General features: G+C 36.4%; 1 protein-coding gene across 1 annotated transcript in view; it reads right to left on the reverse strand.

Moving 5' to 3' along the window:
• Positions 1-3,218: 3,218 nt before the first annotated feature.
• ADGRA3 (adhesion G protein-coupled receptor A3) overlaps positions 3,219-19,038 on the reverse strand; it is a 53,081-nt gene continuing 37,261 nt past the window's right edge. The window contains exons 11-19 of the mRNA XM_058803531.1: positions 16,602-16,763; positions 16,123-16,326; positions 14,816-15,029; positions 14,491-14,699; positions 9,787-9,911; positions 9,130-9,253; positions 7,439-7,584; positions 5,225-5,320; positions 3,219-5,037 (exon numbers count right to left, since the gene is read on the reverse strand). Of these exons, the coding sequence (XP_058659514.1) occupies positions 3,795-5,037; positions 5,225-5,320; positions 7,439-7,584; positions 9,130-9,253; positions 9,787-9,911; positions 14,491-14,699; positions 14,816-15,029; positions 16,123-16,326; positions 16,602-16,763 (2,523 nt within the window). The 3' untranslated portion in view covers positions 3,219-3,794. The remainder of the gene's footprint in view (positions 5,038-5,224; positions 5,321-7,438; positions 7,585-9,129; positions 9,254-9,786; positions 9,912-14,490; positions 14,700-14,815; positions 15,030-16,122; positions 16,327-16,601; positions 16,764-19,038) is intronic.

Below are 19,038 nucleotides of genomic sequence, written 5' to 3' on the forward strand. Positions count from 1 at the left end.
CACAACCTCAGCAGAGAAGCTGCTGTGAGCTCTGCAGAGGCTTTGCAGAAGTGGCCAGGTGAGTGGAGCAGGCAGATGGCTGCTTTCCTCACCTCTAGCCAAGGACTGCCATTCTCTTACACAGAGGCAAGTTTCAGCTGTGATGTTCATGGCTTGTCATACTTAGATTATAAGTTTTCAAAACTTGACTGTTCTCTATAAAATAAATTGTACATTTGCATACATTCATTCCCCACATAATTTCCTCCTCCATCTTCCCAAATGTCCATATTCAACCAATCTGGGAAGCAAATTTATATAAGCCTCACTTAAACTAAAACCAAACTCCTACAACACAACAGGTTCCCTTTTTTGAAAGCAAGGATTAAAAATACAGTGCGTTCATTTAAATTAGATGCTTTTTTCATGTTTTATGTTAATCTTGAACTCCAAGGAGAACAGTACTTCTCACTGATATCTATGCTATTAAGCTCTCTAAAACCTGGATATTGTGTCCTATAAAACCAACCCTTCAGTTTGCTCAGGGATGTGAAAAGGCAGCAATACAAGACATCAACAGCTTCAGCAAGCAGCACAGTGCTAACAGAGCAGTGGTCAAAATGTAATTAATTAAAAATGAAAGAACTTAATAAAAAATCATTGTTTCTTCCAACATCTGAAGTATTTCTTAACCTACACAAAGCTTAAATTATTAGTATTGAAGGTGTTCTGATAATGGGTGAGATCCAATTAACAAAAGATGCCTTTGTCCAAATTAAGGTGCAAATGAGACCATATGTCAAGTCAATAGCATGCATTTAACAATTAACATGAGGCAGAAAGATAGAAAATTCTGTGTAAACTTCATCACCTTCCAGATCTAAAGGGGCATACAGGGAAGTCAGAGAGGAACACTTTATCAGGAATTGTAGCGACAAGACAAGGAGTAAGGGGCACAAATTGGAAGAGGGAAAATTCAGGTTATGTATTAGGAAGACATTGTTTACTCTAAGGGTGAAACAGGATGGCCAGGAAGTTGTGGATGCTCCATCTCTGGCAGTGTTCAAGGCCAGGCTGGACATGGCCTTGAGTAACCCAGTCCAGTGGGAGGTGTCTCTGCCCATGGCAGGAGCAGCTGAAACCAGATTACCTTTAAGGTCCCTTCCAACCCTCAACATTCTATGATAAAACCACCAAAACTTTTTTTGCCATAACCAGGGTGTGCTTATACCCTTTTCCACTACACCCATGATGCTTTTCAAAGTCTGCTTCTGGCAGTAGTATGACTGCACAAATATATTCACTTTTATCATGGAGGCAACCAGCCCTAACTACTGTTTCTAGTCTCTCCATTTTTTTGTAGCTAATACAAACTGCCCCCACAATAGCACTTTGTATTATCTGCTTTCCTTTATATATCTGATTAATGATTGTAGCAACTCTCTCATTGATCCACTTCCCATTGAGAAGGCCAAAATAAGCTTTTTGTGGTTTTGTTTTGGTGGGGTTTTTTTTCCTTGGAGTGATTTAGATGATTTTTCATGTGAAGATTAATTACAATTCTGAAAATAAGCTTGCTTTACATTATTAGGAAGGTATGAAAAAGCCTGAAGATTTTTAGTTTCTAATTTTCCTAATAAGATACTATATTGAATATTCCCCCTTTTACAGAAGTCTAATAACCTGCCTTCCACATTTCATTTACAGAAATTCTTTCAATTTAAGATTCTTCATGAAAAATACAGCAGATGAGATATCATTGTGTTTGTCAAGACTGTATCAGAGAACAATGTCTTATCATCTGAGCCAAAGCACTTGTTAGATGAAAAGCTATGTATATAGCAATGAGTGAACTAAGCATGTTCATTAGAGTTTATCAGAGTGATGATTTAAGAAATATTTTACATTAATGACCCTGTCTGTACCAAAGCTAGGCAGAGTTTATTAGGTACTATGAGAAAAGCCTTTTTATCTCATCAAAACAGGGCAAACTATCAAGCTATGCAGAATTATTACACATAGAATTAATTTTTAAGGTGGGTTTCAAGAAATACTAAATTGATGTTTGGATTCAAGCAAACCTATGAAAAGGAGTGCTAAAAGCAATGGGAAAGCAGATTCTAAAGGATAACTGATCCTACCCTAGGTCCCTATCATACCTTGTTCAGATAATAAATAATCAATGGACTGTTTTAATATCTTTCATGTATACATGAATTACAATTTTCCAGCACTATAATTTTAAAGATAAAATGTAGGGTTAAATTATTTGTATGAGTACATACATTTGTTACTATAAAAAAACCACAGTACTGACACCTGATTAAATATACTGTAAGAGCATGTCAGTTTGAGCTACAGACTGTGAATTGCTCCTAGCTGTGTAATATATAAATTCATCTCAAGAGATGATTGTTTCTCTTGAAGCACGTGCCCCTACTGTCTGCAGTTCAGTTTTCTTGACTTGCAGCATTTGGAATGAAATAGGATCAAGCTGCTGGTTTTGACTTCTAGGTGCAAAACTACATTTCTGCCACCAAAAGGAACCCACCTGTACCAAATAACAACCCAAACAGCAATTACAAAGCAGTCAATTGTCTAAGATGTGTCGATACCTTATCAAATAGATTTAACACAGATATTATATATTTTTATATTTAGCTAAAATTTTTTTCTTTGGTAATACCCATAAGCTTATTTTTCTGAGAATCTATCATTTTGGTAGCTGTAAGGTTGGATACAAGCAAAAAGCCACCTCTCCTGAAACCAGGAAAATAGAATAGCAATGAAAACTGAGTCATACACTTGTCAAAATGTTCCTGAAATAATTCTTAAATGCTTACTACCCACAAGAAGTAAAAATAGAACCCAAACTCTAACAACACTGTCCTACTGCAGAGGTTTGTACAAACTAATTGAAAATTAGTTCACACCTTCAGACTACTAGAGGCTGCAGTAAATCTGGCAAGCAGTAATTAAACATATCTGAACAAGTTTATAAATTATTTAACACAGTATTTGAGTAGGGACAATGTTAGATCTGTATCATAACTCAGATACACTTAACTAAAACACCCAAAAGTGGCAAGTTTGAAGTGGGTACACAACTAACCAAGCATATACAACCCAATTCCATTTGCTGTTTAAAGGCTGAGTTGTGGTATCAGTACTCAATTATACAGAAGCATTTTTGCTATTTAATACACATAGCTTTAATAAAATGGGTATAAATGCTGGAAACAGGTACAACCTCAAGCACCACTCTGCAACTACAATTCAAATTGATCACAGCAGCAGAATGATATAAAATATTATCTTGTTTACACTGAGGTGACAACAATCTGAGTGTAGGAAACTGTAACTTCAGTACTGTCTTGGCAATGGAAGCTCATAAGTTTCAGACAATGAAACAGTAAAATCAATACGACATTCACTGCAGTAGTATTTTAAATACCCAACAAAAAAGTGCAACTTTGGGCTGCTGGGGAAAATACTATTTATTATACATTAAATACAAATTTGAAATGTGTTGTGGACACATCTGCAGGGTTACAGGTAAAAAAAAACATACAAAGTTGTGTTCTGCATCTCTCAAGACTGACACTTCAAAAAAATTTCACAAAATACCAAGCAAGAGTTCATCTTTGTAACAACAGCAAAGGTAATGTTGCAGAACATTTTTTGCTTGGCATATTATCTTTGTTCCCTCCCTGCATTAAGTACCTACAGTTTGTAAACAGTCTTTAAAAGTGTTAATAGCTTTAGGAATGTGTAATCACAGTTTATATGGATTCATCCCACAAAGAATTATAATGCTACACAGTAGTTTCGTGTTTCCATAACCCAGTTCTAATATTACCAGTACTGTCTGCAGTGAGCAAAGGTCCATCCTGTCCACTGCTTTTCAGTGGCCCATTCTGGATGGCTAAATTTAAGCCATAAGATTTTTGCTGGTTTTCAAGTTCGGCTGCTATTGGTTTCCTCAGAATATCTTTTTTGTTGTTGGTAGCTATTGTTTTCTCTGTATTTCTGCTACTTTTTGGAAGCGTACTGCAAGCATCACTGCTTTCTTGCTGGGACTGGTTATACTGACGTTCCCTGTATGCCAGATAGGCCCTTCTGCTCCTGGAGTGCCCTTCGCTGTTGCTCTGGCGCGTTTTGGGTAAGCCATTTTGCACACTTCCTTCCACACTGGTGGGAACGTCGTAGGCGTATTCCCTCAGCACTGCAAGCCTGCTGGCACGATGGCCCTTGCTCCGGTTCTTATGGTGCCGGCTGGGGTGTCCGTTTGTCCGGAACTGCACCTCTAATGGAGCTACGTGCATTTTGATATCGTTATCTACTGAATGCTCAGTCAGACTGTTATCAAGTTGAGGACCTGTGTTCAATGGCAGGGAAGTAGGGTGGCATTGAGCTGCTGCAGCTTGTAAGTTAGTTAGTTTACAACCTTGAGACGAATTTTTTAGGCTTGAGGCACTTTTATTTGTGCATGAGGATTCTGCGCTACTGTTGGTGCATTTTGGGGCCTCTCCGTTGGTTCCACTGGAACTGGAGGGTGGCACATTTACTTGCACTGAATACGTACTCCTTCCTGGGCAGCACGTTGTTATCCAAGCATGCCTGACATCTTCCCTGTTAATGCAATGGTGCACCATAAGAAAGGCACTGAGGCTCAAACATGTCACCCCAAAAAAACAGCTGAAGATCAGGTCCATAGGATAATATAGGGAGGTGGACAGAGCTCCAAAGATCCACAGTGTAACATACAAAACCAATGTAAGGCCCACTCCCAGAAGCTGTGCTGGAAAACTGTGTTCATTCTCCAGAGCAGATGTGGACACCAGGGACACCGACAAGGAATCCTGATGGGCCAGTTCCCCGTGCTCGTTGGTGGCCAGACGCTGCTGCTCCTCAACGGGCTCCTTCAGCTCGTATTTGCGTTCAGGGTGACGCTTTAGTTGGATGAATATACTCAGGAAATACATGCAGTTTATGAAAATTATAAAACTAGCAGGTCCATAAAATGCTCCTAAGCTAGGTTCCCAAGCCATCCAGCAACTGCAAAAGAAACAAACCAAAGAATAAGTTAACATCTCGCACAAGTCACTTATGCTTTTTCAGTTCATTGACATGATCTTGTCTGTGTTATGTTTTCAGGAAGAATCAGAATTAATTGCAACAAGCATTCAAAGAAAAGCAAGCCTAATAAATCTGAGGACAAAGCTCTCACTTATAGGGTACTTACTAAGGTGCATTAGGTCTGCTGCCATAATTTCGGATGTTTGCTGCAGCTGTTATTCCACAAACTATGATAGGGATCCCTCCACCAATAAGGTAGAACCTAAAAAATAAAACAAATTTATCAGCAGCTGCTTAAGTGAAATGGATTTTAAGTCACCATGAGGGAAATTAGTGCTTTCCAGGATTTGGGAAGCATACAAGCTCTTCATGAAACTAAACAGGGTGAATCAGGTTTGGGCTTTGGCAGTATCAATTGTTTTCTAAGTCTTCCTCACTACAGTTTTTCTCCTTGTGCAATAAGCTGCCTCTCTCTCAAAGCTGCTCACTCCCACCTCCCACTTGCAGAGACTGAACAAAAGCATACAGTGTTAGAAGGAAGAAGCAAAAGCACTCAGTCAGAAGTTGTAAACTGCTGGAAAAGAAAAAGGACACTTAGAATAAAAATACTAAGTGGTATGTCCTGTGTTCCACAGATGAATCTGCCTAATATTTTATACACTGTTAGCTGAAATTTTTTTGGGTGCAGGGGTTCAGCTGATAGCAGGTTGGTTTTGGTTTTTTAAAATTCTTAGTGGATTCTCTAATTTTATAGTATATACTTCCTGCTTCCCTGTGGTGGTATTGATGAAAACTGTACACTTTCAAGAAGAAAAAGGGCCTATGTTGTTGGAATATCTCAGTTTTCATTCTGATTTGTATGAATTCACATTGCACTCATGAGTGGCAGATCAATAATTATTGATCAGCAGTCAAATTAACAGCACTCAGTCCTGCAGCTTATACTAACCCAGTTCAAATTCAGATCAGAACACAAAAGTGAAAACTCTTACTGTGACATGCAGGTGACCATTTGGTTTTTATCAACAGGGAACACCTATTAGGGTGGTCCTGGACTTTCCCACTGCATTTCTGACAATTCACCTGAAATTACTCGTCTTGCTTGAGACACAAAATAACAGTCTAAAGGAAATTATGAATTTTTTGGAAATCAAGATACACTCAATTTATTATTTACTTGATGAATCCTACAAAGATCAGATTCTGACATTGGTCTATTCTATATCTTGATGCAGTAATCAGGAGCTGGTCAGACAAACAAATCTTTATTTGTACAAGTACTACATTAATGGCAGTTTTATTTTGAACCTAAGTTTAAAAGACAGCAGAAAAAAATAATCCTTCTACAGCCTTTCTATACAAAGACATCACATATCTGTCCAACTGAGGAAATTCCTGATCTGCAGGAAGCTGGACACTGAGAAAGTCTGAGAAATATAAAACCTGTTTGCTCCATTTTTCTCTTGGATACTTGCCTCCAGAGCTACTGCCACTGTCAGAAATGAGGTGCTCACACCTAAAATGGCATGTTCATGTCTATTCAGAGCTGAGCCTGTGAGGTTGGTAATTTTACTGCAATGTTTTCCAAAGCAGAAACTTCATAATAAGTAATAAGGGATATAGAATGCTTGTATGTAGCATAGAAAAGGTTATTGAAAATAATCAGAAAAGCACTTCTGTTTTTCTGCAGTCTCTGTACTTTCAAAATGAACTTCTTTAAATATTTGCCTGTGACTAATCAAAGTTAATCAACTTCTGCCACCTTGTGGATGATTTCACAGTAGCAGTTTTTAATTAACATCCAGAAGCTGAGGAGGCAACATGAACGAGGTACTTCAGTATTTTCTAATAAGAGCATTGCACATATGTGAATTTAACAGAGAATTAGTTTGTCTCATTTCTGGGATTTCAGAAATGAAAATTTTAGGAGGAACATCACACAAAAAACAATATTTTCATTTGACAATAAGTGACACTCCTATTTTACAAATAATTTTGTAAACAATCTTTGGAAAATATATTTAACTGTATTTACTTAAATTGCAGTGTTAAATTGTGTTAACAGCTCTACATATTCTTTCTTCTGACAATTTTATGGGTTGTGTTGCTATCTAAAGTCCTAAACAAACCTTCAGTGGTGATGCTGAAACACTTCTGATTTTTAATTTACCAATCAGCAACTCAGCATTGGATCTGTAATACACTAACACCAACAGTCTTTCAGCTCATCCTCCTTAACATAACACTGAGGAACAAAAAAATCTAAAGGAACTTTACAGACCTGGAGAAAACACAAGGGGAGCAACATTTTACATTTTCTGGTCAGAATATAAATGTATATAACCTGGGAAATAAGGAGCCACAGAAACAAACAACTCACCTCAGCATTGGCCTGGGTGGAGGAGGTGGCTCATCAGGATCTTGACACCTCTTTGCTTTTTTGGTTACCTGCTTGTAAATATTACGAGATGTCACTCCCAGCCACAGTACTGTTGCAAGAGTGGAATAATGGAGAATTATCCCAACCTTAAAACAAAAATAGACAACAAAAAAAGAATTAACCCCTAAATATTTCCTTTCTACTAAGTTAATACAGAATTCATTAAACTCACAACTCGCCATAAACCTGAAATTTTCAAAAGCTCAATTCAAGAGAAAAAAACCCTCTTATTTTATACAACCACTCTATCAAGTGATTGTCATCATATTTAAAAAAAATCAAGTTGTTATAGTTTAAAACAACAAAAAATATGTAATGCAAACCTTTAAAACTTAGTAACAGGAGAAAAACACTTTCAGAAGTGTACATATCAATCATACATTTTAGGAAACTGTATTTTACAAAAGACTTAATTTAAAATGTCCTGTGTTACAGATATCATTCAAATTGTAACAAGTAAGAGAACAGCAAACTCATGATACTGTGATAAGTATGGAGCAGATGGCAAAACACAGCCAGCCAACACTCAATCAGCAATTTTAACATAATGCAAAGATAAAGATATTTAACCTGCCCCAACATTAATGCAGTCTGCTTCACAGTGGAATCTCCTGATCCTCTGCTGCCTTGCTCACAAGCCAACACTGCCATGACAGCACAGGCATGAAGAAGGGTCCAATTAAGCTGACTACAAGTGTGTGTAAAAACACACAACTTTTAAACAGCCTATCTGTTTCTATCACAAGGTTTCTTCTGGAGGATTTCTGTCTCCAGGAAGGTATTAAAAGAAAGGAGAAAGTTCAGGGATATATTTTACTGCAACACTTTGAACTGTCAACGTAATAAATCCAGTAAATTCAAATAAAAACCATTATGGAATATTATGGTGAGGGACTTGAAAATTTTTGTAACCACTGGATTAAAAAAAATTAAATTTTCACTAACATTTTTTGAAAGCAGGAACTGTTATACTGAAACACTGCAACTGAATTGAGATGGCAATTTTTGAAGGGCAAATCATTAAAAAGGAGTCTCAATAAAGCATGGAGGCTTGAAGCACTTCTCTCCCCTCCCCTTCAGTTATACTGAGCAAATGGAAATAGGTATTTTAATACCTGTGAAAATCAGATCTCACATGGCCTCTAAAGGCTACATACAGGCCTGTAAAATAATTTCATAGAAAGTCAGTCTCAAAAACAGAAATAACCAATAAAACTTAGTTTCTGTGGTAGCATTTTGGGAAAAAATATCTGTTGCACATTTTACAAGGGTATGTAGTGATAGGAGGAATGACTTTAAAATGAAAGACTGTTCATTTATATTAGATGTAAGAAAGTTAGGATTTTACAATGAGACTGCCAAAACACAGGCACAGGTTGCTCAGAGAGGTATTAGATGCCCAGTCTCTGGAAATATTGCAGGTCAGGTTGGATGGGGCTCTGAGCAATCTGATCAAATTGAACATGTCCATCTTTACTGCAGGGGTGTTGGGCTAGATGACTTAAAGCAAAACATTTTATTTCTAGATTTTATATTTTGATGAATGCCTATGCAGCATTAGAGTTCTGTAAGTGGAAAAGAGGGCATATTCATAAATAAGAATACAAAACCAGTAACAAAGTTTTACTTACTGCTTGACAAATACTGGCATTCCTGGTCTGAGTTATGCCTCCAATAAACACCACACATGTCAGGAAAATATGAAAGCTCAAGTTAACTAACATATGCCAGCTTTTAACACTGATCCTGATCACACTGTTAAAAGAAACAAATTAGACAATATAAAACACAGCTACAATATTGTTTTCAGAAACTAGCAAGATATTCTAGTGATAAACAACATATAATTCCTCTTTAAGATCATTTAACTACCACATACTTTGTAATCAAATACAATCTTAAATTAAAACACCCACCTATTACCAACTTTATACATCTATTTGGGGCACGAGTTAAAAATTTTAGGATTGAAGCTTTCACATCAACAGAAATGTAAAAGGTTGAACAGTTTGTTAAATTCTATCATTATCACTGAATGGCCTCCTCTTTTATCATTCATGAAGCAAAATGAAGAATTAAAGGAGAGACATGGTTTTGACAGCTAAATTATCATACTCAAGAAAGACAAAATAGCTACTTACATAACTGTTAGTTTGCATCAACAAATTTTATAGGGGAAAAAAACCCACTGAAAGCATATTACTATATCATGCTCTTCTTACAAAATAGAAAAGGTAGTCCTAAGCTGATCAAACTCATTTTCCTAGTCTGGTAATTTTGATTCCTACCTGTGATGGTACATGTAACTGACCATGATCATCAACAGGCACATCAGCAAAACCATGGCAGTGGCATAAATTACTGGATGCAGAAGGTCAGCTGGCTGTGTATATAACTCAGCTCCAGTCAAGTCCTGACAACAAAAACAAAAAAGACATTAGTCCATGGTATCTATTTTTTGAGGGTGAGGCAATGACAAAGGGAAAACAAAAAGTAAAGTGAAGAACTTTACAAGAAGTAAACACCTTCCAGATGATATGTCTTCTTTCCTTTCCCACTGGTCCCAAAACAACTCTTCAATTATTTATTTGTTATTTCTGGGTTTCTTCTGCAATTACCTGCTATTCTGGCTGACCTTTATAAATGCAGTCACAATTCTTATAGAGCAGTTCAACTTAATATATTTTTGAAGATACAGAGAGATCAGCAGCTTAAAGAAACACACAATTTTCTTCATCTTAAAATATTTCTATGTACAGATGTGGAATAACTGTGTTTCAGTTGTGATTATCTTCTTTACCAGCCCAAAGAACATCACAGACAGGAAAATGTTAAAGGATCTGCATCTGGAATGGAATGACCCTATGCACACAAAAACAGAGGCTGGGCATTGGACTGCTTAGAAAACAACCTGAGTTAGTGGTAGACAAAAGCCAACCACAAGTCAGCAACGTCACCTGTAGCCCAAGGCCACCCTTTGCTGTGTGAGCACTGACACAGCAAGTGGGTGAGCTGATCTTTCCTTCTGCTGAGAGACCACCCTGCAGAAGCTGCAGTTTGAGGCTCCCCAGCACGAGAAAGACACTGACAATGGATGGAGCAAGTCTAACAGATCACCAGGACACTAGCAGTGTATCCTGAAGCATACACTGTCTGAGGCTGAAGATGAGGTCTTTTATCTTTAAGAAGAAAAGGAAGAGGGGAGAAATCTCATTATTGTATTAAACTACCTACTGGGATGGTATAAAGAAGACCAAGTCAAACTCTTTTAAACTCTTCTTGGAGCTGAACCATCCACTAATGAAAGGAAACTGACACTACCAGCAACACAGAAAATTCTGATTAGACACAGGAGAAAAATTCTGAAGTGGTCACACACTGCCCAGAGAGCCTGTGTCCCTGGAGATACTAAAAGATTGACTGAATGTGATCTGGAGCAGATTTGACTTTAAAAGCAGTCCAACTTTGAGCAGGTTAACTGGACCAAACGGCACCAGATGTTCCTACCAGACTGTTATTCTATGATTACTTGTTTGACCAGAATAGATAGTTGATAATTCTAAGAGAATTCAACAGCTCCATAGCACCAATTAAATTTTCTGTATCTGCCCAGATTTTAATTTACTCAGAAGAAGAAAAAATTCTGTTTGGAAGCAGTTATAATTTACTAGAGTTCCAGCGGTGGGGAGGGGACGCAGACATGACATGACAACTCAAAAGAAACTGTAGTCCCCAGCAAAAATACAGTAAATTTACTTAACTATGATTAGTGAAAAAAAAATCAATTAAAAGCAATTTTTTGGAATGGACAGGATACAGAAAAAATCTCTCCCTTACGATTCTGAGTAAGTTACTCTTAAACTTCTGGAGTTGGCAAAGTTCAAAAGTGTCTTGAAGAAAAGGAGAAAAAACTTAGCATTAGGAAGAACAGTAAAAGATTGGGAAGAAGTTTCAGTCAGTTTTGAGAAAAAGCAGTGATATTTTTAAGCCTAAAATCAGTAATCTGATTTCATGGACAGAAAAAGTTTTTGAATTAAATTAGAGTCAACAGTCTCTTCACCATACCTTCAATTGTTCTTTCATCAGAATATAAATTCGTTATTCCTAACTAACTCAACAACCTCATTTCAAACTAATTTAATCAAGTTGTCAGTTTGATTCTTATCTATTTGGTTTACTTTGGCACCTGGCAAAGGACCATAAGAATTTATGCCTCAGGCAGCCAGTGTCATCTGATTTCTACACTACCCATGGCCTGGTTGTTATGCAGCTGGGGATCCTTGAGAACTCTCTGCTGTTACAAGCATGAGCAAATGTTTAGTCACACCTAGCCCAGGAGTACCAGGCAATACAAACTATAGGGCAATTCTGCTTGCTGCTTCCGGACTGGTGCCAGGTATGTATTGGTGTGAATTTCGACAATGAGAGCTACAAAATCACAAGACTTACAATAATCTTCTAAAACATGTGAGGAAACTCAGTATATGCCTTGCCTAGATAGCTGAGGCCTTGACCCAATAACCGATGGAATAAATCAATGGAATTCTTTATCCATTCCACTAACATTTTTCATCTAGTAAAAAGAGTAAGGGGAGCAAATAATGTTATTTCTGAGTTAAACTGAACCTAAATAATTACTGAGTAAAAAAGAATGACAGTAATAGTAGAGATGGCATTAAGAATACTGGGGAGTTTATAGTTAATTAGCAGAACTCTTGTTTCTTCTCAAGCACTATTGCTGGGTTTTTTCCTTCTGTTCAGTCTATAATGAGTTTTCAGCTGAGCCTTCGGCTTATCTCTTCTATTATTAAACAGTGGCGAAGATAATCTCCAAATAAATACAAAGTTTTACAACTGCATCTTCCTAAATCATTAGATCAGAAAACCAGGCACTCAGTGATGTTTCCTTATCAGAGGACTTCACATTCTGAAATGTATGAAGAGGGTCAGTACACTACAAATTCCTTTCTTCTACACATATATGTGCTAAAGTTAAATAGAATAAAATAGAGTGAAATAGCTCTGGTAAAGTCATTCACCATCCAAGCCAGGATGATGAACCACCATGCTCAGGTCCCTCCTGCCTCTGCTGTTTCACGTATTTGATGTTAATGACAACTGCTGGATTAAAGAGCAAACTTCTAAAACTCAACCCAGAACTTCCTCTGAGCCTGAGTCAGAAGCCAGACTTGCACAACATGATGGGAGTCTAGAAAGTAAATAGGCTATTATGGCTTTTTTGGTTAATATATGGATAGGCATTATAAAAAGCTTTTTTAGCAGCACAGAGACATCCAAAGTTTCTGCAGTGTATTATCTGTGTGCAAAGAACATCTGTCAGGTGAGTGTTATTCTGGGCCCCTCCTCTCCAGTCCCTACAGCCAAATGTTTTGCAAAGTGCTTAATATTTAAAGAATACCAGTTTTGAGCGAGTATACAACAAGAGCTACTGACAAAAAAAGAAGAAAGCTGACCCTTTCTCTAACTTGATTTCTGATTGTTAACAGTTCCCTCTACAATTCACAAGAGGATACTCATATAATCTTACCATGTGTTAATTCAGAACTAGTCTTCATAGAAGCAGACTGATGAAAATGCTTTTCATTTTTCTTCCTCCAGGTGACAGAAATGTGACCAATTTAAAGCATAATCTCTCTTTACATGCATATTATACATACAAATGAATTTTATTTCTGTTTTAACAGATGCTGCTAAATTTTAGGAAATTATTATATATTTTAAAAATATCAAAGAAAGGAGCACTACTTGTAGAAGTTTACTTGATTGCAGAAGTTTAAAGTAATTTAAAACACTACCCTCAAAGGTAAATAGAAAAGTTGCTCTCTTTGAGCTCTTTTAAAAAGCCTGGCATGTAAATCAATTTTATGTAAGTTTAGCCTGGTAATTACCATTTAATTATCTTCTGAGGAAGATTTTTAAAAATCTGAGTTGCTAAAGAAAAATATCATCTTCTAATCCACTGATCATCATAAAAGAGTGCTCCTTCTTCCATGTATGACTACATAAAATATATATTTAGTTCCACATGGAACACATTAACTGCCACAAAACCCATGCCAAATTTACATTTAACAGCATTCCTAAATCTCATAATTTTTCACTACCAGTCCATCTTATTTATGTATCACATTTTATAATTTAGTGTCTGTAGGGATTATTGATGAGCAGGGTAGCAGTCACCATCTATAAAAAGGGAAGTTTCCCAGGCCAGACTCTAAAATTAAGAATTCTGAGAACAGACAAAGAAGAAATTTAGCTTCCCAAGTGAGGAGCACTAAAAGAAAGTGTCTCTTCACCATGCTTCAGAAGTGGTTAACCATTTTATTGATACCAATATGCTTAGACTAGATTTTGGATACTATTTTTCAGCAGTATTTAAAAAATATTTTTCATAGCTACTAAGTGTTTTGATCTTTTTTCCATTTCCACTGATGTCTTCTGTAAACAGACCTACAACTACTGAATTAACAATTAATTTGGAGTGAAATAACTGTCTTTGGTTATGGATCACAGAAAAAATACCTGGGAAACACTCCTGGTCAACTGAGAAAGTCAACAAATCTAACACAGAGAAGATAGTTTAAAAAAAGAGCAGTAATAGTTGAAGATAGCCTGTCATTCATAGACTAAAGTTCATGGAAGTTCCTGAATTTGATTAAGTAACTAATTAAAATGTCTTCCTATAATATAATACTTTGCATATGAAAATTCTTTCTTCCTAGCATATCCAGTTGTTCATTAATTATTTATTACCCAATTAATTACACTTTGATAGATTTCTGCTTAAACCTCATCTAACCTCAACGTTTACATCAACAACAGCAAAAACTAAAGATGTATTTATTATGTCTAGTTTTATGTGAAATGGAGGGTGGGAATGCTTGTTTTCCTTAACTCAAAAAACCAAAGCAAAATTGTATTTTGAAACATTTTTAAGTTGCAGAAAGAAATTAAATTCCCAAGTGTCATACCATTAACACAGCATAGTTGCTGAGGGAGTAGCACTGAATGGTGGTAATATTTTCATCAGACAGAAGGATGCGACAGCCATCAGATTTCCATCCCCCCTGTCCGTTCAGGAGGTCGAAGTCCCACTGAGCTGCAACAGCATCTGCTCCGTGTGCAATGCGCCGCAGTGTCACGTTGATAGGAACGTGGGGACTGGCTACGTTCAATCCATCTGTTACAAACAAAATGTATTTGCACATTTCTCAGCATGAAACTAACACATTAATCAAAATAAGGGAATCAAAATTGTTTGCTAAAGATCATAAAAAAGTAATAATAAAAACAAACCTATCTTGGTAAGAATAACTGGAGTCACAACTGTGCGACGTTTCCCATCGTCAGCCAGGTTTGTTGAATTTCCTGTTGCTGGGAAAAGCTTTCCATTGCGAAATGCAATAAGCTGAAGCTTGTAGACAGATTCATCTGCTGGTCTGATTTCTCTTTTTTGTTTTTGGGTGAAAAGGGAAGCTGGCAACTGGATAGAGGCTTCTACAATTGTGTTCTAGAAACAAACAGATTTTTAAAGTTCAAACAAGAAAATTATGTTCTTTACAGAGATTAAATTAGCAACTCCTCTACACGTACAGAGTCAGAGATGAATGCATTTAGCAGACTATGCATCATGACCAACCTATTTGACAGTGTTTTCAAGTAATCCAGGATAAAATAGCTTAACCAGGTTATTAAAGCCTTAAAACATCTTTTAAAAGAAGAAAAGATTCTGTGGTTACTTTATGTTAACTGTTACAGAGACTAAAGTTAAAGTTGGTATAAGTAAAGTATTACGAGAGTTTTTTGAGACTAGACTATTAGCAACTAGAAGCACCAACCAACACAAGCAGAGAGAAATGCTGCAATTGTGCACTAGTACCATTCAAAACAAAATGCTGTGTACAAATAGGGTGGTTTTACTTGTGTATAAATACTACTTGAGTGAGAAGCATGCATATAATTTCACAGAATTACACAAGCATAAATTGTAATATACATCCTGCAGTGACATTCAAGCAAATTAAGTGCTAAAAACAAACTGGTAAGTTGGGGAATATAATTGAAAAAAATACTTTTATGAAATATGAGGAAGTGTTTCCATTTCATACACACCCATACAGAGATGTAATACATGTAGGTGAGTGTGTGTATATGCACATGCACACACAAAACTATCACAGGTCCATCTTCTACTTCATGCTTAATTACAGTATTACTCTGAGCAGAATATTTCACATTTTTAAGGACACTGCTAATATCTGATTTGATATGTAATTAAGGTGAAAGTACAGAAAAATAAAGATGTATTATTACAAACTAGGAAGCGTCTCAATTTCCATACTTGTGAAAAAGTCAGAACGGATCTTTCAAGTTACGAAGTTACAGTGAAGAAAACCACACCTACTTATTAAAATCTGTGTCCATTAAAACAACTATTTTATAATCAAGCTTTATTATCCTTTACCCCTTTAATTCTTCTCACAGTCATTTTGGATTACACAAAAATGCAAATTTAAACTTAGAAATTAGTAACAATCAACTTACTTGCCAAATTATTCATATATATAATTGCAAAGTCAGTAGGGAAACAAAGAGCATCCCACCTTTAAAGCCAGGCTTGACAGGGTATTTGAAACATTGCACTTAAAGCTTAGTTGTTTATCTAAATTTCCATCTGGGTCTCTTCTCCCATAATCACTGAGTCCTGTACGGTCTGATGTAGCCACTTTCTGAAATACGGTGCAAGTCATCCCAGTGAAACCAGCAGCCTTTATTACATAGGCCTCAAGAGCAATATTTGGAGAATACTGTAACAACAAAAATCAAACATTAAATGATTTTACACACCACAGAGAGGATAATAAATAATCAAAAAGGGATTCTCTATCTTCACAGAAAAACACATCCAGAAAACCATCTCAGTTATCTGGCAGGTATAAATCTTTTCAGAGTATTGCTCTACACCCTTCAGAAATAATAGGCATTTTAGATAATGCCAGCATTTATTAAGAAAAATAAAAAGCTATTCAAATTCAAGAGTGAGCAAAACCTCCTATAAATAAATAAATAAATTCATGCTTACAGTAGAATAAACTTGAGCTCCATTTGCAAGCCGATACATAGCGATTTTCTGTAGACACTGTACAATTCTGGTGCAAGCCTTGGCTTCCCTTTGAGCCATCCACAGAACACGTTCATCAGCCAACATAATATTACTTGCTATGTCCACCATGACGTCGCCAAGCTAACATGGAAGAGAAGTAAGACTCTTTTATAGGTGTGAAAGCATTCAGCAGGCAGGGTCATCATCAGAAAACACAAAGTGAGTTGGCAGCACAAAAAGCACAAAGAAAATGGTTGCTCCTATTTCAATCACCTCATCACGTTGATACTGAAAAACTTTGACTTGGACACTTACTCCCACTGAAGAAAAATGTAGTGCCAATAGAATGTCTCTGTTTATGTAGTACTCAGGAAAAAACCCATGATAAATATTTTATTAAAAGGAAATGGCGTGATACTCCACCTTCTACTGTACTAACTGCTTAAGAGGACCATTTACAATCAACTTGGAAACCAAAACTATAAATCAACTATAATACAGTTTGCATGTATAACAGAAGATAATAGGAAAAGAGAAAACAGGCAAAAATTAGCATACAACCCATCTGTTTTGCTTCCTTTTAGCAAGTCAAACTTTTTTAAAATTGCTTTCTTGTTTGCCTTCAAATTTGCATGACCTGTTTTAGGTCACAGATTTACATGAGAGAGACAGCAAATATCCATAGGTACCAGTGCTGCTTTCAAACCATCAATTACATTGTTTTGAAGTTCACAGTCCTTACCCTGCCTTCTGTATGAAAAACAAATGATAAAGGGAACTTACTTATTTAGGCCTCTCTACCAAAAATATTGACAACATTGACCTATGCAAGATTTTCACATTTAAGGAGCAGTGACAAATACTGGACCAAAAGCAAAGATGAGTATAATTTTTAGTTGAATTGACCAAAATGCAATTGACAGTGCCTAAATTTAAGGACTGGAATTTTCAGCTTGAAGAGACAAAGGGTAAGTTGAGGAAGGTATCTCCTTTGCTATGCAGACTTCCCAATTTTTTTTCCCAATATTACTAATAAAAAGAGAATAGAGTAATTTGCTCTTCTCTTTAAAAATCTTTAAATATAAAGGCAAGAATTGGAATAAAAAAGTATTTGTTATTTTGAGAACTGGCTCTATGAGGAACATAATTTTCAATCAGTAAAAATTCTTGTAAATTCCTTAAATAGCATTTGCAGGCTGTAGTCCTTTCATTAAATCTTCAACAACAAAGTTAAATTAACTGAAAGTATTTGTCATGACTCATTACTACTTGAGAAATGGCAACAAGTTTTACACATCAACACACAGTGACTTCAGAATAAACCAGCACAATTTGCAGAATTAAAGTTGTGTCATGCTTTTAAAATATATTACACATTATTCTTTGTCCTACTTATTGAGGTATGAGCAAGTTTTTCCAGCTGTATTCTAAATTAAGACAATCTGCTAAGAACTTTCTGAACAATTGTCTTGTTGCTTCTGATACAAAAGTGCTAATAATTTGTTATTTATTGTACTAATCTTTTAAACAGCCCCTTTAGCACAAACTAGGAAATGAATAAGAGTATGGTATAACTAAATCAATATGAAAAACAGGGTCAAGAGAAGAAACCAAGCCTTAATAGCTACTAAAATTTTCACATGAAATTGTACTCATGTTCTTTAAATATACCAGCAAATCACAGGCTGGCTTCGAAACAAATCCACTGAGAAAAAAACCCATTGTCCAAGATGAAAATCCTCTAAGGAGTTCTGCAAAGGATGTAGAACCAGCATTTATGGTTTGGTGGAGGGTGGACAGGGAAAATTTGGCTTTTTTTTATGCACGAGTTTAAACTCGAGGCATTGTGGTCTCCAACTTCCCAACATGCACTGTACAGTGAGATCAATATAACCTCTGTTCAGCAGTGAAACAGAGAGTTTCTACCCACTGGTGGGACTATTCAACTACTTGCAATTTTCTCCCCAAAAATGAGCGTTCTCTAAGATTTTGTTTTAATGTCTTATGTTATATCCTGCAAGACAGAGGAGTCCTGAAAACCTTAGAGATATGGCTCAATATTGAATAAAGACAGTCTATCACAGTAGAAGGGGAGAAGATAAGTCTTGTTTTATTCATTATTGAGAGGATCTCTGAGGCTTTCATTATTTGTTTTTAGATAAGAACATACCAATGAAAACCTGTGTGACCCACTCCATATTAAATAAAAACAGACTTACTGTACCTATCTCCCTGCTCCAGTGCTGACCAGAGGTGTTACTCACATACAGGTCCAGTGAATGCTGGATCATCTCAGCGCGAATGCAAAGTCTGTGACCATGGGTCAGCAACTTCAGGGACCTACTAAACAAACAAAAACATGGAATAGAATCTGACAATCCTCTAACTCAGTGCCTGCATCTAGTGTTGGGAAGAT

Source organism: Ammospiza caudacuta, chromosome 4, assembly GCF_027887145.1.
Source record: "Ammospiza caudacuta isolate bAmmCau1 chromosome 4, bAmmCau1.pri, whole genome shotgun sequence".
Taxonomy (NCBI): Eukaryota; Metazoa; Chordata; class Aves; order Passeriformes; family Passerellidae; genus Ammospiza; species Ammospiza caudacuta.